Source organism: Cyprinodon tularosa, unplaced genomic scaffold (genome assembly GCF_016077235.1).
Source record: "Cyprinodon tularosa strain WSP-4 unplaced genomic scaffold, ASM1607723v1 ctg32, whole genome shotgun sequence".
Taxonomy (NCBI): Eukaryota; Metazoa; Chordata; class Actinopteri; order Cyprinodontiformes; family Cyprinodontidae; genus Cyprinodon; species Cyprinodon tularosa.
In genome coordinates this window covers 766,354-793,085 of record NW_024039030.1, presented here as the reverse complement: position 1 = coordinate 793,085, position 26,732 = coordinate 766,354, and the positions used below count along the sequence as shown (strand labels likewise).

General features: G+C 39.0%; 1 protein-coding gene across 7 annotated transcripts in view; it reads left to right on the top strand.

Moving 5' to 3' along the window:
• The window catches only part of zmiz1a (zinc finger, MIZ-type containing 1a), a 127,535-nt gene that overhangs the window by 83,804 nt on the left and 16,999 nt on the right, over positions 1–26,732 (top strand). For 4 of the 7 annotated variants that reach the window (XM_038293092.1, XM_038293087.1, XM_038293090.1 and 1 more), the window contains 4 exons: positions 4,437–4,561; positions 7,483–7,596; positions 12,258–12,363; positions 25,569–25,604. In XM_038293092.1, the coding sequence (XP_038149020.1) occupies positions 4,493–4,561; positions 7,483–7,596; positions 12,258–12,363; positions 25,569–25,604 (325 nt within the window). In that variant the 5' untranslated portion in view covers positions 4,437–4,492. Of the gene's footprint in view, positions 1–4,436; positions 4,562–7,482; positions 7,597–12,257; positions 12,364–19,335; positions 19,523–19,723; positions 20,113–25,568; positions 25,605–26,732 lie in introns of those variants that run through there. The other 3 variants (XM_038293091.1, XM_038293094.1, XM_038293093.1) reach the window with 3 other exon arrangements.

Below are 26,732 nucleotides of genomic sequence, written 5' to 3'. Positions count from 1 at the left end.
GCTCCCACTTGGGGCCCTGGGAAGAAGAAGAAGGAGGAGGAGAAGGAGGAGGGGGTTGTGAGAGTGGCAGGAGTGTTGAGATATGAGGGATGAGGAGAGGAAAATGATCGAACAGAAAATGGAAGGTTGTGTTAGGGAAGTCGCATGCTGGGTGGGTCTAATGATGTCTGAGAGCTGCAGAGGGGAAGAGCATAAAGCACACAGAGAGGTAGAAATGGTCGGGGGGGAGGTTTGCTTGGGGGGGTCTCTGCTCTGGAGGAGAGAGGATTTTTTTTTTTGACCTGAGAGCAGGAGAGATAGTTTTCTTCTTTCCTTAATAAAATTGATATCAAGCCAAACCTGGCAACACAAATTGCAGCAATCTCCTTAACACTTTAGTTACCATAACCAAAGTTTCAGCAGAGGGCATGAGCAAAAACAATATTCATTTCAACTCGGTGTCCTGAGTCTCTTCATGCATTGAATCTTTTTCCCTATCAATGTTTTTTTAAACTCAACCATAAACCTCTAAAACGGCATCAAAAGGTTGAAAAATATAATCACGTTATGTTACCCTTCAAACACAGATTCAGTCTGGTTATTTAACACAGGGATCGTTCTCTATCAGTCAGGGTATTTTAACCTTAAACTAATCCCATGACATGAAGTTATTAATTGCTTATATAATATTGAACAACTCATTTTTATTGATAAAGACTTTGAATGATCCATAAATCAGACAAAGGATATGGTTATTTGAAGGAAACAATTTGGAAGAACATTTTAGAAAACCTTCAACTTGTTTGCTTCAAACAGGCCCAGGATGGGCCCAACTGTAGGTGGGGGGACATTTATTAGTTTGCTATTCATTATAAATCCAGCAATCAGAGTATTCAAAGGTCCGTGTAAACCACAGAGTGTTTCTATGTCCTGCCAATATTGTTTTAGATGATCCAGGTTTATCTTTAAAAACAAGAAAAACAGCAATATCCGTTCTTTTAATGTCTGCATAAGTTAAAAAATGCAATTTAGTAAGCAAAAAAATAAAAAATCACAGTTCAACAGATGTGTCCTTCTCTGCATCACTATCTGGGAATAGAATAGAATGCAGGAAGGAGATTTGATTTAATAAAACTAAGAATAAAAGCATTTCTGGTTTAAAAGATTAATATCAGTACAAGTTTTTGGGTTTACCTGTAAATGTAATATTTTATAATATTATTCATCTTTTCAAGGTTATTTTAAAACAAATTACTGACTGAGCGTCTGATGGAGGGAGAGTAGTCTGTGTCACACATCTCTGTTGCACTTTAACAGAATTTCATGAAGTAACCTTTCCGTCGTTCTCATTTTTATTGCTTTGACAACATGTATGCTACAGTAACCACCTGACTCTGCCCTCACTGATGTCTGTCAGGACCTCAAGCATCAACATGTCCATATAACCCTCAGTGAATGATCACTTTCATGCAGCACATTGCGCCTGACAAATGTGCCAGTCATTTGTCTGAAATGAGAACTCGCTCACGCTGTGTGTGATCATGTATTAAGTGTGTGTGTGTGCATGTGCAACGAGGAGCTAATTCCAACTCTCTTTGTGTTTTCCTTCGTCTCCTTTCCGCGTGGAGCCCGTTCCTGCTCGCTCCCCCCTTGCCTCCATACTCAAGCGCCTTCGATATCACTGTGCTTTTGTTTCAGCCTGCCAAGTCCCCACACTGCTTCCCCAGCTTGTTTTGCTTAGAAAAAGAGATGTAGGGAGGGAGGAAAAGAAAGACAGCAAGAGGAGGAGACAGACGCCTCCTCGGATGTTGGTGTTACATGTGGCTTGTTACTCCCCTCTGATTCACAGCTGCTTCCTCCCTCTGTTGTTTGAAGGGAAGGTTGTAAAGTGCGCTTCATGACTAAATGTGTCATCTTTTGCTTTGCATCTATGTACCTTGCTGTAATAAATGTTTCATTTTGTAATATTGATTTTAACATTTGACCCCTAACAGATTTCTTCCGTTTTTTGATGTGAAAATGTTTAAATTCCAAAGATAAAAACAATTATTACCTTAAGAGGACATAAACCAACAGACCAACTTTATCCTACATGCAAACATACACACAATAATAGTTCAATAGTTTTATTGAACCTTTCTAGTACATTGGTTAGGCTGAGCTGACAAGTTTCAAATAGGAACACATCCTGTCCTAATCTGAAGGAATTAAAACCATATAGGAAACAGAGTCAATGACTTCCATTAGTTTTTAAAGGGTTTATAAGATTTACAAAGAGATTCAGTATTTAAAGTATGTGGACAGAGAAAACAGGGAACAGTGAGGAGCATTCCCAATGATGCTTGGCCTACTAAAATTACTCCAAGAGTGCATCAGCAACTCATCCAGAAAATCAGTAAAACCCAAAACATCTTAAATCTGCAGAACTCTCTCGGCTCGGTTAAATGCAATGCTTTAAATGGATTTTACTGAGATGCTTTTAAATTACCTTAAAGTCCATTGTATCATGAAAACTCTCCAGTTAGGCTGTATTAAAAACAATCTTGTAAACATTGTCGAACAAAAACCCTACAGTTTGATTTTAACACTCATGCAGCTTTTTGGGGAATTTACTTCTCCACATATAGTCATGTAAGCCTGGACACATTTGATCTTTGATAAACATATTAATATCAAAACTGTATTTTTTTTTAAATCTGCTCTGGAACATTAAAGTGTCACAAAAAAAGGCAAAAATAAAAGACGGAAAGCTTAAAAAAAGGTTTTTTTTCCTATCTTTTTGATGTGTAAGGAATAGCTTTGTTGTGATGTTCAAACAACAGTGTGAGAAAAAATCAATTATTACATCTTAGCAAATGCTGCTCATAGGCTGTAGTGAACCTGCTGAAAATTAAATTTAACAAAAGTTGTTTGCAATCAGGAGCAATTGGTTGCGCAAGGCATTTTTGAACAGGGGTGTGGAGCTGCAGCGTCTTATCACTAAGGACACTTCTGGTTGATTTACTTCTCACCTAATTTACAACGCCTGGCCGGCCATTTCAACCTCAATACTCTTCCTTTCAAAACCAAAGATTGTGTTTTCATTGACTAACAAAGGTGCTACATGTTTACATCAGAGGTGAGATAAATGTGCAAGAAAAAAACAAAAAAAAAACAGAAGAACTTGTTCTTAACAGGAACATGCCATCTGAGTTTTTTTTAGTTTTGGGACAGGAGGGTGTGGAGCTGTAGGAGAACCAGTTAATCAATTGCTACATGGTCAGATGGCCAGCGCTGGGCTGGGGCGTGCTTTGCAGAACCGCCTGGGTTCTAGAAAGGATTTGTAGCACTTGTCAAAGGCTTTAGGGGAGCCCTTTCTGGACATCTTGCTGCAGGTGGAGTGTGTTAAAAGCTGGTTAATAGCAGGAGAGGGAGACATCTGCTGGACACTGGCTGGTATGGCAGCTCAATCAAAATAGGCCATCCAATGTTATGGTTGTGTTATGTGCTGTTAGACCCAGGAGAAGGCAATTTTAGCTGTTTTCATAAACACCATTCCGTGTAAGCTGATAAGTATATGTCTTCTGACAACATTTTTACTCAAGAACTCCTCTTTATTCATGCAAGCAGCGTGCTTAAGTGCACTCTAGGTAATTCCACTCAGGTATTACTCAAATCTGAGAGGATTAGTAAGACAGTCTCATTCTCAAAGTGTTTCTTTGAAGTTTTCCACCTTTCTGCTGTTATTAAAGTAAAGAATTCAAGCTTTTGAGTTCACAAGCTCTTAAATGTGTGTGAGAGAGTTAAACGCTGTGCATTTATGCAGCAGTCAATCAAAGATAAGCACTCCAGACTGAAATGAAAACTCCCTGACTGAGCGCCATGCCTCTGTTGTGTTGGTTTCACTCGGTGGGGAATCTTGGGGGACCCTTTATCAGTGCCTAGCAGCTTTCTGGAGCCCCGCCCCCCCACCTGTGGTTCCTCAGTTGGTCTTTTGTGTGAAGGAATGTGGGAAGGACCAACACCGATGGAGATAAACAGAAAGGGATGGCTAGTGGCCGTTGATGAACCAGCACGATAGCTATTAATCCCAACTCAATCCACCGCTGTGAGACGGTCGAGGTCGCAGAATATGGGATCGTTGTTTATCACTGAAGGATCTGAATGGAATATTAGGGTAACCTGTGGTTCCTATGCTTTCAGATAAAAAACAAAACAAAACATGGAAACCTATGCAATTTTATTTAAATGGTGTCTAATATTGGAATATGGGGAAAAAAAAGAGATGATTGAAAATGTATTATACCTTGTCTGATTGGTCTAAAAGGCGGCATTTGTTCATCGTTCAAGTTGTAAACGGGAACTCTTTTTTTTCAGTTCAAGTACCTGAAATATTGTTTTCACCTGCAGGCTTAAGCCCTCTTAGTCAAAGGTCCTGTTAGTTCTAACAGATGTACATTTTCTATTCTTTTTTGCAGAATAAGAAAAAAACAAACAAACCAGCTTTTAATGGAGTCCTGGTAGAGACATCAAGATGAACACATTACCATCAATGGACCGGCATATCCAGCAGACCAATGACAGGCTGCAGTGCATCAAACAGGTGGGTATTAAATAAAACCCTTTCTTTAGTTTCCTTTACTTCTCTTCAGACATGGATTCCCAGTGGTCTGAGAAAAGAAGAAAAAAAAAATCCAGCCTTACTTTCTCCTCTCAGCACCTTATTTAGGCATCAGTGTGTCTGGGGCCCTAGCTTCAGTCGCACAGATCATGTTGCAAAGGGTCACAGAGGGAGGCAAATCTGCCTATGAACATAAGAGCAGACTTCAAAGCTGCATAACAGACTCAACGTTTCTCTCTCTCCTTGTGCTGTGTTCTCTGACATCATGCTGCTAACTCCTGACGTATTCCAACCCTTGCTGCAGTTTTCCCTGACTGTCAGCTTTCATAGGACTCCTCACAGACAGACTAACATATCCCAGGGCTACCGCCTCTGCGTGTGATTAATGGTCTGTAGAGCTCATAGACTGCTTGACTTGCTGGCTGGCTGTTGGCATATTTGTTTATGATACGTGGGTGTGAGTCTTTATATCTACCAGCATCCAAATGACGCCATGTCTTAGAATAAATTGGCAAACGATAAAGCTTATGAGGTGACAACTTTCTCCTGTGTTTTTACAGATTCCTTTTAATGCTGCAGTACAGATTTTTATAGCCTCTGCTGGTCCAAAAGTGTTTACACTGCTTAAACTCTTCACATTTTGTCACATTAGAGCGAAAGCATAAAACCGAGAGGGGAGCAATAACTCAGTCTCAGTCGAATTGACTGGCAGGCATCTGTTTACACAATTTTGAATAAATTATACACTTTTTTCATTGAAAAAGCTGCACATTGAAGTTTATTTGTCACCCCCAGTGAAAGGCTAACAAACAAAGTTACTACTATACATTTTTCTTTTAAAAAAGTGTTTGTTAAAGTGCTCAAGGATCATGGGTAAATCAATTAGAATAAAGTCTGACTGGGGTTTCTAACAACTTAATATTCTTTATCTAAACCCTTTCACTATGACTATGACTGAATTCATTTTTAGGGTTGTTATCCTGTTAGAAGGAGAAATTCTGCCCCACTCTTAAGTCTTTTGCAGCCTCTTGTAGTGGTTCTGCTGCAACAAATCCTGTTTTTGACTTGGAGGACATTTTCAAATGGCTTGTAGACCTCTTTTTTTTAACTCTTAGTTATTTTCAGATAGATTTTACCACAGTGGGTCTCCTATCATTCTTGGTGCCACTTGTTAAGTTATTTAACACCAGCTCCTGCTGTAAAAGAACTGTAAAGCCAAACTGAAATGGTTAGTCTCTGAGCTCTTAGCTGCCAGAATGGTGCTGGCAGATAGCTAAGCGGTGTGCTGTTTTCTACCTACACAGATAGGAAGTGAAGAGCCAGTTGTAGCGCTGGCCTTAAGACAGGGTTTGGCTGTTTGTTTGCTGTCTCAATACTTGTTTTTATCCACATCCAACCTTTTGCACAACAATAACTATGACTGTAAAACTCTAGTGCCCCGTCACCAGATCAGCAGAGCTATTTCCTCTGATCATCCTTCCTTTCCTCACACCAGAGCAGAGGTTTTCAGGCAAAGTCGTCGGTGACCGCTGCAGCGGGAGCTGAGCTCAGATGGAGACAGACAGCCCCTGCTGTGCGAGGTCTGATTTTCATCATGCTGGGGGATGATATGCCTTCTATCAAGCAGCACTAATGCCAGATCATATCACTCATCTAAAAGAGGCTGTCTTCCTATACTTTCATCCAACAACATCACCTCGTTTTCTCTCACTCCCCCTTCTTGTCTTGCTCTCAGTCAAATACCATTGAATTGAACTTTATTGATCTCACATTGGAGAATTTTTCCCCTCCATATAACCCATCCCTTTGGGCTGCCATTGGCGCCTGGGGAGCAGTGTGGGGTTAAGGGTCTTGCTCAGGGACCCAGAGTGCTGGCTGTGGGGATCAAACCAGGCACTTGCAGCCTTCTCAGAGCACAAACCCACTGCTCTAGCCACCAGGCCAACACTCCCCTAGAAGAGAGGACCAAATCAGACTGTTTCGTAGTTTCTCTTCTAATCAAGGTCTCTCTCTCGGAGTCCATGATGTCACCAAAGAGACTATTACTATAGGCATCTGCTTGGCCCCACATCAGGTTAGTAATGAAGCTCATTTTTAGCTGCCCTTTCAGAAAACACTTACCTCTGCTGCCTTCTAAAAAAAATGTACCTTCTCTGCAGTAAAAACACAACACTAGATGCTCTAGCTCCAGATAGGAATAATAAAAGCTTTTAAGTGGGCTGCTGTCTCGCCAACTGAGCAAGCCGCAGCTCTGCGCTGTTTCAGAGCTATTAACCTTCTGAGGAGTGAAGAAAGGAAGCTCAGTTTTAAAAACCGCTTATTGTGTCCTGCCAGCTTTAGAAGCCCTCAAACACTGGAAAGAAAAGGCTCAACTGTTTCAGGCCTCAGTGAACATGCGAGAGAGGCAGACAGAGAGTGAAAGAGATTAGACAACACACCAACATCTCACATTGAGCCTGCACACATAGCTGCCAGGACCAAGGTTGTTTTCTTTGTGCACAGCCAAGTCAGCCAGTGGACCTCTGGTGTGTTCCACTCTAAAAACCGGCAATGAATAAGGCAAAGAGAGAGGGAGAGAGAAGATTGGAGGGAATGGTTCAGTTGCTGTGTCGGTCATGGAGGCGAGGGATGGGTGTTGCCAAGAAAGATTAACAAGAAACACTGGCATCATTGTTGATATGGGTGTGATCTTCTTCCCACAATGCAACAGAGCTCCAAGTGGGCGTAGATTGGAGAGAGTCAAGGTCCTTACAGGGCTGTGCAGAAACACAAGACATTAAATCAAGACAGGTTGGAGGCAGTGGAACCATTAGGTTTTTTTTGTGTGTCATTTTGTACTAAACGTGAGAAAAGAAATAACACTTGTTCTGTCTGCTTTTAATGGGCAATATGTGTTTGCGCAGCACTTACAGAACCCGGCCAACTTCCACTCGGCTGCCACAGAGCTGCTTGACTGGTGTGGAGATCCACGGGCCTTCCAGCGACCTTTCGAGCAAAGTCTCATGGGATGTCTGACGGTATGAAAACTACAATTATGGTTTTGGTCGATTTTTTTGTTTTGTTTTTTTTTGCTGTTACTTTTTAGAAGATGAAGCAAAACAATAATTAGATGTGCATGATTGGGTGAAAAAAAAGTTCTGACAGTAGGTCCACATCTTTTGTTTTGGCTCTGTAGTGTTATTTTCTGCAAATTGTTTTAAAAATGCTTAATTTAAAAAACTAACTGGACAAGATATAAGCCTATATGGGATGCAAACATCAGTATTGAGGTTTTTGGAACAGTAGCTTTAATAAATAAAAGCATATGTTAAAATGCTTAGACTGTTATCGTACAAAATTAGGGCATGCAAGAACAGGCTATTGAAAGCAGAAAATGTATTAAACAAATAGTAAACAATCGTTCATCGCTAAAATTAGTTATAGTCTGAAAAAAAAATTATAAAATACCACAAAGGCAGTATGGGAAAAAATAGCATGAACTTTCTGCTAATATCCTAATGCATGACCTTAAATCGGTAAAGCTGTAATTAATGAATGTGATGGAAATCTGTCTTTCTTAATAAAAATACTATTACAAAAAAACAAATAGTGAACAGGACAGAAAAAAACTCAAATACAACCTCAGAAAAATGTTTTATTTTTATTTTTTATTTGGAAAGCAATTGTGAAACAGTGGCTAAGAGTGGTCACTTGACTGGAAGCTATTCAGCTAATGCTGCTTTGGTAAGTAACTGTTAGGAGAAGTAAAGGACAATCTATGAAGAAATGGCAGTGGGCAGAAGACCATAGAGATATGAAAGGGCAGCATTATGGGCAGACTTGCTTGAAGGAAGAATAACTTTTAAATGAAGGCATTGTTTTACAGAAAGCTAATGAGTTTTTTGGAGAGCAGAATTTATTTAGCAAAAAAAGTCTCGTAATAAATCTGGCTTCAAGTGCAGAAGGTTAGTAGTAGTAAACCAGTAATAAAAAAAAACTAGCCTACTCAAAAATTTAATCAGAACACATGCATCCATATAGATAAAACATGCAAAATGTTCCAACATTTAAAGTAGCAAAGTTAAAGCGACAATGAAATCTAGAGGTTTAATTATGTTTAATTATACTTGATGAGCATACTGTTTGTTTTTATGCTCAATGATGCTTTCCCCTTATATCTAATATTCAAAGAGAGGTGTTTTCATCTGGTGTCTTTATCAGCATAGCAGTGGTGGCTCTCTGTCTGTTGGCGGGTTGGTAGCACATGTGGTCACCTGCCTGCAAGTGCTCAGGTTTAATCGGTGATCAGTTTTTACAGCACTTTTCTCACATATATGTGCAAATAAAAGGGTAAACAGCTTTTATGCTCATTAAAAGTGAGATTATCAGCATAATTTTAGTGTAATATTGATAACTTTCAGCGTAAGAAGCATTGGTGCTGAACTGCTCTGCAAAGAGTTCTGGGGGCCAGAGCCAAAGCAGCCCGCTACGCTGAAATACCCTGGTGAAAATCCACCCTGGTTTACAGCACAGAGCAGAAGCTTGAGACACAAGATGTAAAAGTACAAAAAAAAGCTGTTTCAAACATTTTTAAACCTCCTTTGTGTCCCCCAAGAGTGACAGTATTTTCTTTCGAAGAGGACTTTTTTTTCCCACAATCTGTTGATCATAGTTATATTAATGAGCCAATCCATAAAAGATTTGTGAATATTTGCGAACCCTCAATATTAGGAGCTGTCACTCCTACTCGATCATCTTTTATCCCCATGGACACGTCCATGTAATAACAAATTTTTCCATGGGTGCTCTGATGATGTAAGTTCACTGTGCGGATCTCGTGGATCAGTCAAGCGTAAATAGGACTTCAGCTATTGGAAGAATAAATTATTGTTGAATGATCAGCAGAAGATGAGAGCATACTTAACTTACCTCTTACTATACATTTTATAATTTAACCCTGTAATGCCAAATGTATCATATTTGATACATACGGTTTCTGAAATGTTTTGCGTCTGACACCTTTTGCATAATCTAATGGTAAAAACTTTGCTCAAAATCCTATTGTACACAATCAGATATACCTGATAATAACAGAGGGCAGAAGACTACACAAAAAATAATCTTGACTTATCACATAGTAATAAATTATTAATATAAAAAATATATTTCTGTTTTTACTTTTTACATATTTTGTTAAAAGGCCAAATAAGGACTTAAAACAAAAAAAAAGTAATTTTCTGTTTTGTTTTATTCTTGGATCGGGCTTTAAAGGGTTAAGCATGTAGGATTACATTTTGTGGATTTATAGAGTTTATTTTCGTAAGAATAATATGAAATTAAATCAAAGAGCTATGACACAGAAAGATAAAGGTGCCAAATACACATCCATGGGGAACACCGGTGAAAACTGGCATACAATGAAATACTGTGACTGTATGTATTATGTATTATTTTACAGAGCTGCAAAACTTTCTAAATACCTTAACTCCTTTTTTGATGGAAAAGTCTAGCATGCAGCAACGAATTTGCACAGAACTCCAGTCTCATTTCTTCTGACATCCTGTTCAATGAACTTTGAACTTTAAAACTATAAAAAATTTATCAGAAAGGTGCACACATTTATTGCACACACTTATTTTACTTTATAAAGATTGAACTCTCAAGGTGTTGTTTCCTGCGGATGTGTTCTCTAGAGCTAACAGATAAATGCTCATTAACGTCTAAATCAAAATAAAAGCCTCTTATAGGGTGATAAAGAGCTGCACAATGGGGCCCGCTGCCGGGATCCCTCTCAGCATGGGGTTCCTCCATCAGCTAAATTGTTTCATTAGACTCTTAGAACAAACTGCTGCTTATCAGAAGAATTACTGCTTACAACAAGTCGGAGCATTCTTATGCGCGACCCTGCAAATCAAATGGTTGCCACATGTGAGGGTGCTTGTTCTGTTTGTGATCTTTTTCATGTGCAGCTCATCCACAGTGGCACCAGAGGTAATAAAAGTAACACAGCTGCTGTCATTGCTCTCAGCTTTTTTCTGATCTGACTGTAGCTTTTTGTCTGCCTTTGTGCATTCTGTCTAGTACGTATGTAAAGTCACTGGGTGCAGATGTGCTGCATAATTTATTACTGTGTTAAGACAAAAGTATAAAACAAATCTTTTTTTTTTTTGTCATGTTGCACAGCATAACCTGTTGTTTTTTTCCTGACAGGAGGTATGATATGAAAAAATTTACTGTCATCCACACTTCAAAACTAGCATTTCATTCAAATGGGGTACATTTGCAAAGACATCTCATAGTAAAGAAATCTTGTCTAGCAGCAGGAAGTTCTCTGCATTTAATCTTTTTGTCTTTCTTTATAGAGTTGCTGTTTGATTGTTTGATTTTTAGATATTTAAATAAGTGTAATGTGATACAAGGTCTTCATGGATTATTCCTCATTTTGACTCTGATTCCTTCTTTCAAAAATAGATATGGATCAATATTTAGACAATGAATGGTAAGTATGGTGGAGAATCTGTGATGCTGTGGGCCAGTGTTTCTTTCAAGGGGCCTGAGGACCCTGTCAGAGTGTAAGGTATCAGGAGTTATTTGAGTTAGGAGGTTTTTGATTTAAAAAAAAAGGGGCTTTTAGCCAAAAAAAGAAGAAAAAAAAATATATTATTTCAATCAGCAAGGTTAAGTCAGAAAACATGTGGTCAGCTCAAGATTAGGTTTATTAGACACAAAATCAACCCTCTTCTACTATTACAAACTAAACCCCCAGACCTAAATCCTTTAGAAAGTTTTTGTGATGAGCTGCTGAAAAGAAAACACAGGCTTCTGGATGATATTAATAAATGATGCAATAGGAAATGTTCCTTCTAGAGGCAAGCTTATGAAAGGATGTGCACTGCTAGTTTACTACACCATCATCATTGGACCCATTACAGGTTATTGTCAATCAAAAGATGACCAGAGGCAAAATAGATAGGATGTCCAGTTTCAGAAATGAGCCGGAATAAACCACAAATATGTCATTTGATATATTTTTTGACTCCAGGATGGAGAAATGAACACGACTCTGCGTGACCCACTAACCCTGCAGCGCTTACCCCAACACAGTTTTCACATTGACAGAAATATAGCCCTGCATGTGACGTCCTCAGAGGGAGATTAGACTGAAAAAAAGGCTTATGAGGTGAACAACTGTTAAATCCATGTCAAATCTATGCTAGCCTTTGTAGCTGGCCGTCTGCCTCATATAAACCATGGGGCTGACCCACTCATGAGGGAAATGAAGCGATTGACAGCAACTAGCTTTGCCTGTTTTTAAGCAGAGGTTGCATTGCTTTGGTTAAATAGACTGTGTTGATTTTCAAATGACTCCTAAAAATGTCCAAATCAATGTGGTACAACTCACTGGAAGCATCTAGTTATTGAGGATGATTCATTCCAACTATATTAGACAAAACGTCTTTGTTAGGGCTGTAAAAGGCTAATTTGTTGATCAAAATTTGATTTTAAAATCTACTAATCATTTAAGATTTGAAAAAGTTGATATTTTTGTAAAGTGATTTAGGATTCCTACATTTCCTGTAAGGTTTTCAAAGCTTAAAAATGGAAAGCCAGCTTAGTAAATAAATTAGACATGAACACATCATTCAGGTTAAGGTTCAAACTCAAAGAGACACTTCCTGATTTATGACTCTTCCCGCAGGTGGTGAGTCGTGTTGCCGCTCAGCAGGGTTTCGACTTGGACCTAGGCTACAGGTTGCTCGCTGTGTGTGCTGCCAACCGGGACAAATTCACTCCTAAGTCTGCAGGTAAGACCCCTCCAGCTGAACAAAAATGAAAGCGGATGCATGCTAATATATGTAACGCTGCTGAATTCCACAATAGGAACAAAATCTCTAAAAAAAAAATGTAGCCTTAACCCTATGCTTACTTTGTAGATTATGCAAACCAAGAGGTTTAGTTTGGACTTATATACGTTAAACGCTTAAGAGCAAATAAATGCATCTGTTTAAGTCTCCATAAATTTCAGATTTGAAAGTGTTTGATTTCTTTCCCCTCAACAGCAACCACAGACAACACGCAAAAAGCCCTGAGAGTATGATAATGTCAAGATATTTATAGCTCGCATTAAACATTAATGTGCTATTGAGATGAGCTGTCTGAGTGGTACCCTCAGAAAAACAGTCGTCTCAACACTTGCAGCCTGTGCAGCCCTACCTATATGTATGTATGTGTGTGTGAGTGTGTGTGAGCTGCCTGCATGCACACATGTGTAGCAGGGAAGAGAAAGCAGTAATGCTATCCTCAGACATTTATCTATCAAATCCAATTTCCTCCAATCCATACCTCCCCTCCTGTGCTCCTTCAGCAGCAGCCTTTTTCTTGTGCATTTGTCAAAGTGAAGCATGCAGAGGCAGAGTGGAGTAGCGAACGGGGAAATAAAGCGATGAATAGCTGGAGAGGTGTTGGTGGTACAAGCTGGACCCTCACTCCACCTGAAAGGGGCCTGACTCAGGTTGTCAGCTGCCGTATTAGAACAGATAGAAACCTTGCTTGCCTGCTTAGATAAGCAGAAGGTTTAAATATTTTGATTTAACTGTCTGATTTCTTTGTGGTGTTTGACAAGCCAATTATCCTACATGCACAAATCAGGAACTGTGTACCGCTCTGTAATCTTATCCTATTATTCTTTATGCAAGCTCCATTGTCGAACCAACCGCCGTTCAAAAGGCAGAAACGTATTGGCTTCAGCATTTTTCACTCACATTGTTCATGATAAGTACATTTACTAAAGCTGAAGATCTTCTTTCAGTGATGGCAGACAGCATCTTGTTGGGAGGAACTCTAAGTGCTCTGACAGACGTCAGTGCACAATATTGATTACTGAATTTCTCTGTCTGTCTGTGTTCTTGTGTCGGGATAATGTGATTGCTGTCCAGGCACGGCCCGGACTGGCTGGCTGGGCCCGTCTGACAGTCGGAATCATCGTCAGGGCTGCTGATGATTCTGGGATCTATTAGGAGGAGTTTCAGGAAAAGCTATTTGTGCATGCTGGACAAATGGGAGATTTAGTGTAATTATGCAGGGTCAGGGCAGAAGATATGATACAGGCATTTATTACATGAGGCAGACAGGCAGGCTGTGACTAAGGATCTCCCATACTAGGACTTTTCTCTTTGAAAACAGATAAGGCTGTATGAGGAGATGGAATAAATGTCGGGTGTGGGGGATGTTGTAGTGGACCCAAATGCAGAGTTAATGAAGAGGTAAAAATACAAAATCCATAGTCCAGAACCAATCGACAAGAAAATGCAAGAACCAAGAAACTAGGAGACACTATTAATAGACCTAAAGAATTACGAGGATCCAGCAATGTGTAACTGAACAGAAAGTCTATGTATACGGGAGACAGAAACAATGGGAGGACTAATTAGCTGATAGGGAGCAGGTGTAGACAGAAGTAACTAGAAGGAGTTCAGGGGAAAGGAAAGGACACTAGGAGGTAACAGAGAAAAACCAAGGAGAAACCACAGCATCTAAAAATAACTAGAAAAGAACTTAAATAAGGTTAAAGGTGAATAAAACCAATGACTACAAAATAAAGAATGGCCAAGGGGATAACTAGAGGATAAGAGAAGGGAATGGAGATAACTTAAGCCATGGAAAACATAACCTAGAGATAAGAGAAATAATAACTATACCTAAAACTGTACCAAGGAGTACATAATAACAAAGATGTTGAAGAAAAGAGATAACCAGGAATAGCAAAACTAAGAACAAAAATGATCTAAATCTAGATAGCATAGAACAAAACAAAGCGAACTTGAGAACCCAAAAAATACATAGTTAAACAGAAACAAAAGGTCCAAAATGTAAGATAATAACAATAAAGGGGAAAGTAATGAAAACATCTTTGGTTTACCTGCATCACTTTGATCATAAGGTTTAAAAGAGTCTCACGGGATGAGGTGAAAGAAAAGACTAAATGCTTTATGTTTGCAACTAAAAATCTGTAATGGGTGGGGTGTATTTTTATTTAACCCTATTTTCTCTAATAGAGTTCAAACAAATCTCTTCAGAATTCACCTCATTTTTAAATATGCTTCACATGTGATACACTTCAGACATAAGAAAAACACAAAAAACTGAACAGCAATCTAATTACACTATCCCCACCATAAAACATGGGGGTGGCAGCGTCATGCTGAGGGGATGCTATTCTTTAACAGAGACAGGGAAACTGGATTAACTAGAAATCCTGCACAAAAACCTGGTACAGGCTGCAAACAACTTGATACTGGGATTAAGCTTCATTACAAAGCTAGTCCTGCAATGGTGCTCAGCTACAATGAAAAACTTTACAGTTGGTTTTTGGGGGATTCTCTCTATCCAGCCTAATTACTGAACAGCTGTTTGATTAATAAAACTGTTTTTCTTAGCAGAAAAATAAATAAATAGAAACATATTACCAGACTATTACAGCTGATATGCGGCTCCATTTGGGCGCAAGTCACACCATATTTTGAAAATCAAGCATTTACTTCTTTTCACTTTGCAATTATGCACTGTTTTGTTTTTATGTGTCACATTAAATTTCTTCAAATTTTTTCTCTAACAAAAGGTCTTAATCCTTTTGCATGTTTGTGCATTCATGGGATGTGCGCCTGGTGCTGCTGCCTCAGCGTAATCTTCTTCCAGTCCACATGGCGACAGAGGCCTGCAGATCTGACACCTGAGAGCCCTGGGTAGGGCCAAGGTGTCTGGGATGCTGTCTTCCGGCTCTTCGGGAAAAGGATTAGTCAAACTAAGATCTATTTCCAAAACATTGAAAAATAAATGTTTTAAGCTACTTTTTCCACACAAAACAATTTAATAATTTCTTTATAAATCCAATGAGAAATTTAGTTACAGAACCAAATAAAATTGTAACAAGATAATACAAATTTTAACTGGAGCCTTATTTTTAAGATTACAGAAATTTACATTAGATATTAGAAAAGCCTTTAAAACCCTGCAGACCTTGCTACAGCTCTGAGCTTTGGACTAGTTTTGCTAACTTTTGGCTAAACTTTAAGCATATACACAACTCCCTTATACACTTAACATGTTATCACAGTTACAAATATGCAGTGAATGAAACGCATGTAAGACAGGCCATCGCTTCAGGAAGCTGATAAATGAAACCGATTACTGCTTTTCTCTTTAGTAGAAAAATGCTGCTTCATCTGCTTTACCTTGATAGAAAAAAAATTATCTGAAAAATCAACTTTCTAGTACAAATGACAGATTACACTTCTTTGCATGTCAGTTTTTCCTAGTTAGTTAAATTCAGGAGACTACACATGCCTGGTTCTGTGAAAGACAGAAAAGGCATCACCTCTGTGAGACCTGTCTTACCACATAGAGAGCAACAGCAGGCCGCTGCTGGTGAGCTGTCTGGAGATTGTGACCCTGCCAGTGAAGCTCTAATCTGAAATCAGCCAGTGAAGAGACTTATCTGCTTTTAGGCAATGTAATATTGGCGCTGTTAATTCTTGGAGTAAAGATACTCAGCTTTAATGCTGTTTATATTCTTGTACCTGTGGCTGGGAGCTCTCAGTCTCTCTAATCAGTGGTTGCTGAGGTTTGGTTTTACGTCGTCACACTGTGCTCTGCAAAGATGCCCCTTTGAAGATCTAACCGTCCTTTCATACATTCCTCTTTACATTTCATTCCTGATAGTCTGTGATCTGCTACCCAACAGATTTGCAGCTCATTAGAGGTTAGGCACGAACTAGGTGTGCAGCTGCCCTATAAATGCAACCTAACCCAACAGACTGAGCTGTTGGGATACTGTGAAGTTCAGCAGACAGCAAATCAGATTATCGACGTAATCTCTCCATGGTTTGACTGTTTCCTTCCTCTGTGAATATGCCAGCCTGTCATCAAGCTCGCAACAGTTGTCTTTATGAAGATAAACCTGGATTAAATAGCAAATCTGTAGCTTTTTTTTTGTTTGTTTTATGAGTTGTATGTATCTTGAGCTTGAATAGACATGCTCTAGATTGCAGGTGGCCCATCCGTAGATGAATACTGCTCTTTGTCATTGATAGTTCAGTTAGCTGGTATAGCTGCTTGCTGTGCTTCTGTGTTGTCTTACAAAAAAAGTAATATTTTTGACCCGGTTGTTATCCTAAATATTCATGGCTGAGAAATGTGCACAGTACTGAACTATTTTTCTCAGCATTAGTCACGACTTAACTTTATGTGATGAAGATTGAAAGTTTGGTGGGAACTGACACCAAGAACAAATCCCTCCCACACACCTGCAGCGCTACAGTTAGCTCTGCAGACAGAAGCTGTCAGACATCGGTCAGTGGACACGGTGAAATCTGCTTTAGTCACATCAGGAGAACAGCCATTCTGTCAGCAGTTATAGAAAACGTCCGGGGTGTGGCTGCAGCCCATCTCATGTCCATCCTTCGTGAAGGCTACATGAGAAAAGAAAATCAGCGCAGGTACAGTACTTCCATTAAATTCTTTGAGAAGAGGGTTCTCACACTTTTTCTGCTTCTAGGTGACAATCTAATCATCTATTACATCATAATACAACAAGGGATCAGCAATATTAACGTTATTACAATATTTAAAAATTTTTTTCCAATGATGAAACGGATAATAAGTACCGGTATTTAAAATTCATTGCAGTTATTATCAAGATCTTTGTAAGACAGAACCTCTGACCGTATGAATCCAAGCACTGTTCTGTAAATAAAGCAATTCCTCAGACCAATTACGTGATGCAAACATATGGATGAACAGTTTATGCGATTTTTAAACTTATAGATACTTAATGAAGCTCTTATGAAACCAATAGGGGAAAAGAAATATGTTTTTATGATCATGATTGGTTTTAAAGAAATAAAGTTACATGTGCATTGTTTTATTAGGGATTTAAGTAATAACACAAATTAGGTAATAATTGTGAAGTTGATGGAGAGTAAATAATGCTTGTTTTTTAATTTAAAAAAGGGGGCCTACGATTGTGGGGCTAGCTTTTGGACGCAGCTCTTTCAGCTTTGCAGATGTAGACGTGCCAAATTAATTTCACCAGTTCCATGTCAACACATTTGTCCAATACTCTAAAAGTTGTGCTGTTGAAAGATACTCACCCCTGACCTGGGGATCTATGCAGCTCCTCCAGTGCTACCTCTTCGACTAATGCTCCCTTTATCTAGTCTGTTAGTTTAGCTGGGCAGCCATGTGTTGGCAGGCTTTAATTTGTCCAATACTTTTTCTTTGTTAAAATGTCTTAACAATGCTCTGTCTGATGAAGTTTATTTTTTTCATATTTACATTCTGCTTCTTCAAATTGTTCTACCAGAGCAGTCAGTGTTCCTTCAAGGTTTAAGGTTGCTTTATTATTACACATAGGTAGATTTATTTGGAGTGGTTCACACACTTTTTTAACTTACAAACACCTGCTATAAAATACAAAATGTTCATGGCCCCATAATTGAAATCATAGCAGGCCATAGAAAGAGGAAAATAAGAATTTAAATAGCTCTTGTTCTGCTGTTTCTTTACTAATGTTTTTCAAGGAACCTCTGAGGCATTTACAAAAATATTTTCTTTAAACTGAAATGAAATCATGCACAAATGGAGCCTTTGAACTAATTAGGGTTATCAGAGTAGAAGGTGATTATTACAAATATAAACCACATTTTTTTTATTTTTGTAAAAAAAAAAAAATAATAATAATAATTACTAAGCCACAGTAGAATATATTAGAATTTGTGGTTATAATATAAAAACACAAAGTAAAGTTAAAAGAATGGGAAAATTTTTTTGAGACATTACACTTGTTCTGATTATCTTTAAACTAAGATATATAGATCCCTTATCATTGACCCAATCAACCCTACACATTTTCCATATTTAATTATTGCTGAGTAAGAGCAGTGCACTGAATTATTAAGGAGAAACTTATTTTTAGCATGCACTCCTCTCCTCTGACACTCTCTAGTGGTTGCGCCTCAGATGATGAAACCCCTTTGCAACACCAAATCTACCTTTAGAACTTTTCCTCTTGAGTTTACTGAAGTAAAGCCCACATGGTGGGAGGCGGACGCTCTATAGATAATCAGGTCCTCTCCTCACTCTCCGCCTAATTGGATCGGTTTGGACACTTCAGAGTAAATTTGTTTCTCTGGTCAGATCTCGACAGCTCCTGCACTTCCAAACACAGAGGACTTTGTTCTCATACAGAAACCGGATGAGCAAATCATTCAAATCCTTTTTTTGCTTTTGCTTAACTGATCCGACACCCACACTGCAGGACTTACCCCCACCCCTGGGACTTTTGCCACACCCGGTTAAAGTTATATGTGTTATTTGTGAAGACCGTTGATGACAGAGTGTTCTGCTTAAAAGGGCACACAAAGTAAAGCTTCCCTCAGCTGTCACGAGGCCACTCTGCCCCCCCTTCCCTTTCTCTTTCTCAGCCTGCCTCTCTACATCGAAGTGACAGATTCTGTCGGGTTGAACTCCGATTCATTGACCTGCTTCTTCTCTTTTCTGCTCACCTCTCATGAGCTTGTTAGATCCACTGATGAAGGCAAACGGGGACAGGATCAGATTATATTTTCCTCTAGGTAGCCCCCACCTCACTCATAAAACAAATAAATTACGCCTTGTCTGCTTATGACTGGATGGATTTTTTTCTTCTTCTACTACTTCCTTTCTTGTGCCCTGGCTCTCAGTCAGCCTGCATCACATTTTAAGCTCCGCCCTTTTGAGCAACTTTGCAAACTGAGTCTGCAAGGTTGTTTGGTTGTTTTTTTTGTGTGTCTTTTCTGGTTTTCTTGCCCTTCTTAGACAAACAGCAGTTGCAGGGGTTGGATCATGCATATGTGCCTCCCTGCACACTCTTTATAAAAACAACAACAAGGAAACGGAGCTATACTGAACACATCCATTCCGACCACGGTGAGAAACAGCTGAATACATTGCCTCCTCAATCTCTTCTCCTGTATGTCTGCGTCGGCATGCTTTCCTTATCACTTCCTCTCATTCCCTGCTCATCCACAGCTGCCTCCACTGCTCCCTCTGTCTTCTTTTTTTTAATCTTCCCTCCCTCCGTCCTTCCCACTCTTCCTCCCCCTTAATGTCTCGAGAGTGTGTTTGAGCTATAGCAGGTACAGCACGAGCCCATTAGTGCTAAGCCTTCCTCTGATTGGATATGTTGGAGAAACTGGGAGACTGCTTCTGAATAATTGATGGGCATTGTGCAGACGCCGGACAAGGAAAAGAGACGGATCAGAGAGCAAGGGAGGAGGAATAAAGCGAGATAGAAGGAGGAGGAGGAGGAGAGGGGAAGTAAGAAAGAAAGAGGGTGAACAGAGTAAAGATTATGTGCAGGAGGAGAGAGTAAGAAGGTGCTGGCAGGCTTGGAAGCAGTGAAAGCTTCGAGAGTTGCCGCTGGCCTCTGCGGGATCCCCAGCATCTGTGACAATTGAGTCTTTTTGTCAGCGCTATGAAGGGAATTAGATGAGATGTGCAGCATTGCTCTGCTTTGGGTAAGTATAAGAGAGTGTCTCTTTTTGTGGTGGGGACTGTTTTCTTTGCCTTCATTCTCACAGAAAGGGCAGCATCAAAAGACAGCATGGAGACAGCTGATTTAGGGCTGCGGCTGTTGTGTTTAAAATGAGCAGTAAATGATTCAGAATTAGTTTGGTTTACTCTTGAACAGTGAAAAAGCAGAAGCACTTTTTATTCTCAGAAATCCTTCTCGTTTTTTTTTTTATTGTGTGTTGGTGTTACTGTGGTTTAAGGCACCGGTTGCTCACACAGACAGGATAAGTCCAGATCAGCTGACCACAGGTTGACCTACATGCTGTTCTGTCCTGGGTTATTCTTCGTGGGTTTTTGTTTTTGTGCAAGGAGGCTCCCATAGTTTACTATGCTGGTTAATTTCTGGCGAGGGTGAAAGAAAGGTCTGACAGTTTCACAAATCAGTCTTTAAACTACTGACATGAGAATTTTTTTTCACTTAGTTTGAAGCTGAAATGTACTCCCTTTTTAAGCAGAGATCAGACTGCATTATGTATCAAAAAACATTGTGACTGTCACATCAAATATACATGCTAAAAATAAACAAACTTTGTTTTATTATCGTAAAAACTAGCGCTATGATCAAAGTATCGTAATAAAAGAATTTTGTTGAAGAGACATCTACTTTTTCTTTCAATTATAGATTTCTCTCTAATTTGGATTATAATTCACAGGAAACCTAAACTAAAAAGATGTATTTATTGCAAGATTATTGTCATTTTAACCTTCAATACCTGATTATGGCTGATTTTCCTGATACCAAGCAGCCTTAGCAATTTATCCGTTTATTTTGCATTGCTAACTAAGAAGTTCAGAAGGCTTTAAATTCTAGTTTAATTTTATATAAGAACTTATCCATCAGATAATACTTCTCTAGTAAATATGAATATCAAAACAACTTCAATCTTAGTGGGCCCTTATCAAGTCTGCGGTCCTCAAAGCTCTCCACTACATTCCTCCATGATCTGCTGGGGTAACAGCATCAGGGCGATTCTGTTCTACAAACTCATCTTGAACCTCTGGAGATAATTTATCGGAGAAGAGATCTTCATCCAGTTAAGAAGATCATGGACAACACTGAGAATCCTCTTCAGAAGATTTTTAATAGTGTTTTCAATCAGAGGCCTCTCAAGATGTGGTGCAAGTCAGACCGCTACAGAAGGGCCTCCCTTCCTACAGCTATCAAGAAAAATATAAACTAAGGGGTACTGCAACATTTAATTTCACTTCGGGAGTAATAAAATTCTTTTTTTTTTTAAATCAAATTGAGTTGTTCACACATTCATATGCTGGTAAGCTATTTTGCAGCCACTCTTGGGGTGAACTGACAGAGCGAGGCTATGTCTTGCCCAAGGCACAGTTGAAACGATTATCTCAGGTTCTTTTCTATCCCAGATTGAAGAGCACCTTTGAACAACTGCTTCCCCAAGTGCTTAGGCTGCTGAGCAAGGTGGACATCTGACTCTGCATCAGTCAACAAAAGAATAACAACCGATATAGTGTTTTTTGCATCACTGTGAAACCCCATCCATTTATAGTGACTCATTTAATTCTATAATGAATCCAAAGCTGTATACTATGCCAAAATCCAGTTCAATAAAACAGGAAATCTATTACCATCTACAGTCTCAGACTGACCTGTGAGGGGCTACAATGGCAGAAAGGGCTATTCTGCCTATTCTGATTTCCACTCATAGCTTTCTTTTGCTGTTCTATCATGGTCAAAGTGGTGTTTTCTCTGATGAATCAAAATTGGTAACTTCCTTCCATCTTTTCCATTTAGATTAAAATTAAAGGTTAGATCTTGAAATTAGCCTCAAGCTCCTTTCTTTAAACTCCTGGGAGACCAATAATCTTTTGACAAAAGTCAGATTTTAAAATATTCCTTAAACATTTAAGCATGTTGTCAAATCATTCCCTCTTTAACAAATAGATTGTGGAGTTTTTGATGTTATCAAGTTTTTTTTCATTAATTTTCTTCTACATCTCCCTTAATTAAATCACTCAAAACCTTGATTGAGTTCATTTTATTTTCCTCAAACAAAGTTTAATTGTTTTTGCTTGCTATACAAAGCTCCTCCTGCCTCCATGTATGCCATGATATTTGTCCAATTAGAACTTCTAGCAATTAGAATACTTTCTTCAGACAGATTATATACTGAGTAAGACCTACAGTTTTTTCCTCTATAGAAGTTTGACCCAGTTTCCCACTGTGGCTTTTTTTAAAGGCGACTCTTTGCCAGAAGCCAAAGCTTGTCCACTCATTAAGTGAGTTAAAATGAGCTATGTCTGAGTTTTGAGTCTTGATGGAACCCTTATTGTCAAATATATGTTTAATGAAGGAAAACAATTAAAATGTATAAAAGGGCAATCAGGCTATAAAAACCAAATTGGGTCTCTGTGAGCCTCTCAATCAGTGTTTAACCTTAAAACCGACAAGTTAATTACTCAGATGTCCGACACCTCACTCTTTAGCTGACCAATGAAGCAAAAAGCAATAGATAGCACATTTGCTGCTTCCAGCTAACTTCCTGTTAGCCTGCGCAGGGTTAAAACCACTGAAACCGTTTGAAAACTCAAGTTAACAGCCGCACACTGCACTCTTTAACCTTCCTCTTTCCTTTCCCTCCAACGCTTTGTTCATATCACTAACTCCACACAGTGTAGTGACCTCCTCTGAAAGCTCACCAAGCACTTCCCATCAGACTGTTTAGTGACTCATTGGTGACATTTGGCGTTGGAGTGTGTGAGTGCGCCCACGTTTGTTTTTGCAGCTTGTTTCTTCTTCTTTTTTTTTTTTTTTGTTGTTTTTGTGAATCATTGTCTTGCCCGGCAGCCCCCTCCTTCTTCCCACTAACAGCAAGTGGCCACATTAAGTTGCACTACATGAGCTGCCTGACAGTTGGGGAAGGATTGTGTAGTAGTGCAAGCTGATGGCTCACATTGATAATGGTGAGCTCTCTGGGAGCTTCTGGTCGAGTAGAAGGAAGGATTCATTTATCCTGTAGATTTTTTTAAAGGTGTTTTCGACATCCTCTCACACTCATAAACTTTTATTCTTCTCATTTGATATAAAAAAAAATAAAAAATCAGAGTAAATCTCTGAATATTTCACTCATGTTTTCATTCAAGCAACGGCGGAGTGAGATGAAAGTATCATTGTGAAAACTGAGACAAGTAGCAGTCTGGTTATAATTAAGCATGTGATATTTACTAGTTCCCCTCCAGTGGTTGGGAAACTGCACATGGCCGATAAGAGAAGTTCATTCACAGCCCACTTTTCTCTGATATTCCTCACAGCCAGCATGAGGCGCTTTGCTACATAGCTCATCTTCACAAGCCTAGACGCTGAATGTGTTTGTTTACTCATTAATGTACAATTAAGTTTCCACATTTGCTTATCCCTTTCTTTCAATTGTAGCATGCATGATTTCATCCTCCCAGCTGCTCATTCACTGGATTTGAGTTATTTTTGAGTAACATGTTGCCTATTTTCTATTAATGCGAGCATGGGGGATGACTGTGATTGTTGTGACAGATGTCAGATACAGATGCAGCAGGCTGAGCACAATGAGTCACCGAGCTTTTGAAACTGCATCTCCACTCACCTGAATTTCACATCCGTTATCTCCGTCATCCCTGTAGGTCAGACTCATAACGCACCTGCCTATAAAATGCAGTATCTTGCAGAAAAATTGGGACCCTTCACTTTAGTAAAATCCAGTGCAACAAGCTGCCTTTAGAAATCGTATCATTGGTGTAAATCCAGCTGTTCTTTGTAAGCCTGCAGGGTTTTAGTAAACAAACAGCATCATAACAACAGGACATTGATACATTTGTGGGGAACTCATGAGATGGTTTAGGTTATCAAGTGATTTTCTAAGCGTTGGATGTCTTATGAAGTAGTCCTTAATCCATCATCTAAAAAAAAATAAAAATGCTAAACTATGAACATAAGGCCCTCTGTCTAAACTGACAGACCAGGCGAGGACATTAATCAGAGGAGCAGCCAGGAGGCCAAAAAGTCAACCATAACCATAGGCAGCCAAGTGGTAGCTGGAGATCCACAGCTTAGGTAGGAGAATCTGTTGACAGGATGATTATTAGATTGGTGCCTCACATACCTGGCCTGTTAATAGTTTTTTGCAACCCTGATTGGGGGGACAAAACAACCATGTAGAAAATGTTGACCAAAAACTACCTTTATACGCTATATAGAAAAGCTATGTGTGAAGGAAAATGAACAACCTTGCATAATCATAAATCGTCTCTACACTGAAAGATAGCGGTAACAATATCATCCTTTGAGGATTATTTTTCAGCGGGGAAAGGACAGTTGGTCAGACCATAGACCTATTCGACTTCCAGCAGCACAACAAATCAAACTGTAGCCTCAGCTACAGTGTTAGACATAAATTCAACTGAGAAGACCTTATATGCATGTTCATAGACACTTTTCCTGCATTTAGACAAAACGTTTACTTTTTTGTAAAGACAAATGTGCAAATATGTGTGTATGTAGGCTACATAGGAGATATAGACAAAGCCTAAAGGACTTGCAGCTGTAATTAAAATGTGTTTCCACAAAATATTGACTGATGGCGGCTGAACAAAGATGGATTCGCATATTGCATAAAATCCTAATGAGTTTGTGGTTAAAGTATAGCAAAAAACTCATTGGTTAGGACTAGTGTAGACGGACGCAATGCAGTCTAAAGTTTAACGTTGGATTCCATAAGGAAAATCTAGATAAAGTTAAATTCTTGTTTCTCTTTAATTGCCATCGATCTGCGACGACCTGCCATAACTCAAAAGAATTATTCTATATTTTTTAGGATTTTGTCAGCTTTTATTGCAGCCCGTTTCTGATATCTGTTCAGGAAGTTTTTTTTTTCTTACCGTTTATCTTGATTAAATAATAAAAATTATCTTAGATTGTTTGGAAGGAGCTTTTTAACAGTTACAAAACCACCTGTTTATTGCAAGTTTTGTCACCTAAAAGGTGGTAGACTACAACTAATAGTATGCTCTTTATTTTTCTTGTGGACTAGATGTTTTATTTACCTTGTTTTACCTTTAATAATAATAATCATAATAATAATAGAAAAATAAGAGAATACAAGCAATAAAAAATATTTAGCTTTGACTCGTGTTTTTGTACAACATAGAATTTGAGATTCAGAATTTTAAATCAACTTTATGTGTACAGGATGTTTATCTTCACGTCAAATCTCCATAAAGGTCTTAGTTAATGTGCAATAGAAAGGAAATATTAGTATTTATTTTCCAGCAGAAAAAAGTGACTAAAATAGCCCTGCTTCTGCCTTCCAGTCAGATCACACTGCATTATTGTTTGGTGTTAATGCTTCTTCTTCTCCTCCCCCTGACCCCCATTTAAAAATGTTTAATTTGAACCCCACAGAAACCAGCACCTGCAGGAGATGTCAGAGTGACTCAGGTAGAGCTACCCCTCCCTTTTGGGCTGCAGCATCTTGTTTTTATTTATTTTTTAATATATATTTTTGGCTTTTGTGACACATAAATCACCGGGGAGGCGGGAATCTCCCCACTCCCGTCATCTCCACCTGTTCTGAGTCTTTTCATTCATCTTCTCCTGCTCCTCCTCCCCGCTCACTATCTGGCGTCAGATCTGGTGCACCACCAGAGGTTGTGGAGGGGTTACTGTCAAATTATTTAGAAAACAAAACAATGCTGTTTTGTTTCCTTTTTTTTGTATTTTTAGCACAAATTCTTAAAAAAACAAAAAACAGAACACTATTAACAAGAACTCAGAACAGCCTGTCTGCTGAAGAACTTTGGATTAGAAACATTCTGACTATGAACTGGGTTAGGTTAAGTATGATTTCTGACAGAGCTGACTCTCTGCAGGGCATGTTTAGGTTGTTCCGCCTCCGAGCTGGTGAGACTAAAGCCCATTTGATATGCCTCTCTTAAAAGAAGTTGGCTACTACAGAAAGGGGGCAGGAGGGGGGATATCATCGACTGCTTAAACGGCTTCCATTAAACTCCTGCAAAGAGCATGATTTTATTTATTTATTTTTTTTTCAATTCAAAAGATTTATTTTATCCCTCCATACTCTTCCTCTGCATAATATTTTGTGCCCACACAATGTAGGCCTACCTGCCGGGGTGTGCACAGAGTGCTGCTTTATAATATCTATGCTTTATCATCCCACACATTGTCTCAGAAGGCTTCTTTGTCTGGTGCTGCGGTGTCTCTTGCTCAGAACTTGTAACTTTTCACATAGTAGGTCCTTCATTTATGTTGTTGTAAGAGAAAATAAACGAATGGGACTGATAAAGACTTGAATTCAAGTTGTGCAGATTTTCATTAAAGGCACAGGGTCTCATTCAGTTAAGTTGTTCAGCATCACTCATTCCTGTGTTCTGTTTCAACATCTGGTTTCCTAGACCCTATAGTGGTTCACAAGGAGAACTGAAGATAAAGCTTCAGTATGATAGCATTGATGCTTTATGGGCCTCATTGCATGAAAGTGCAGAATCATGACTTTGTCTTCTTATGCTGGAGTCATTGATCTAAATTGCACCATTTAGCTCCCATTTT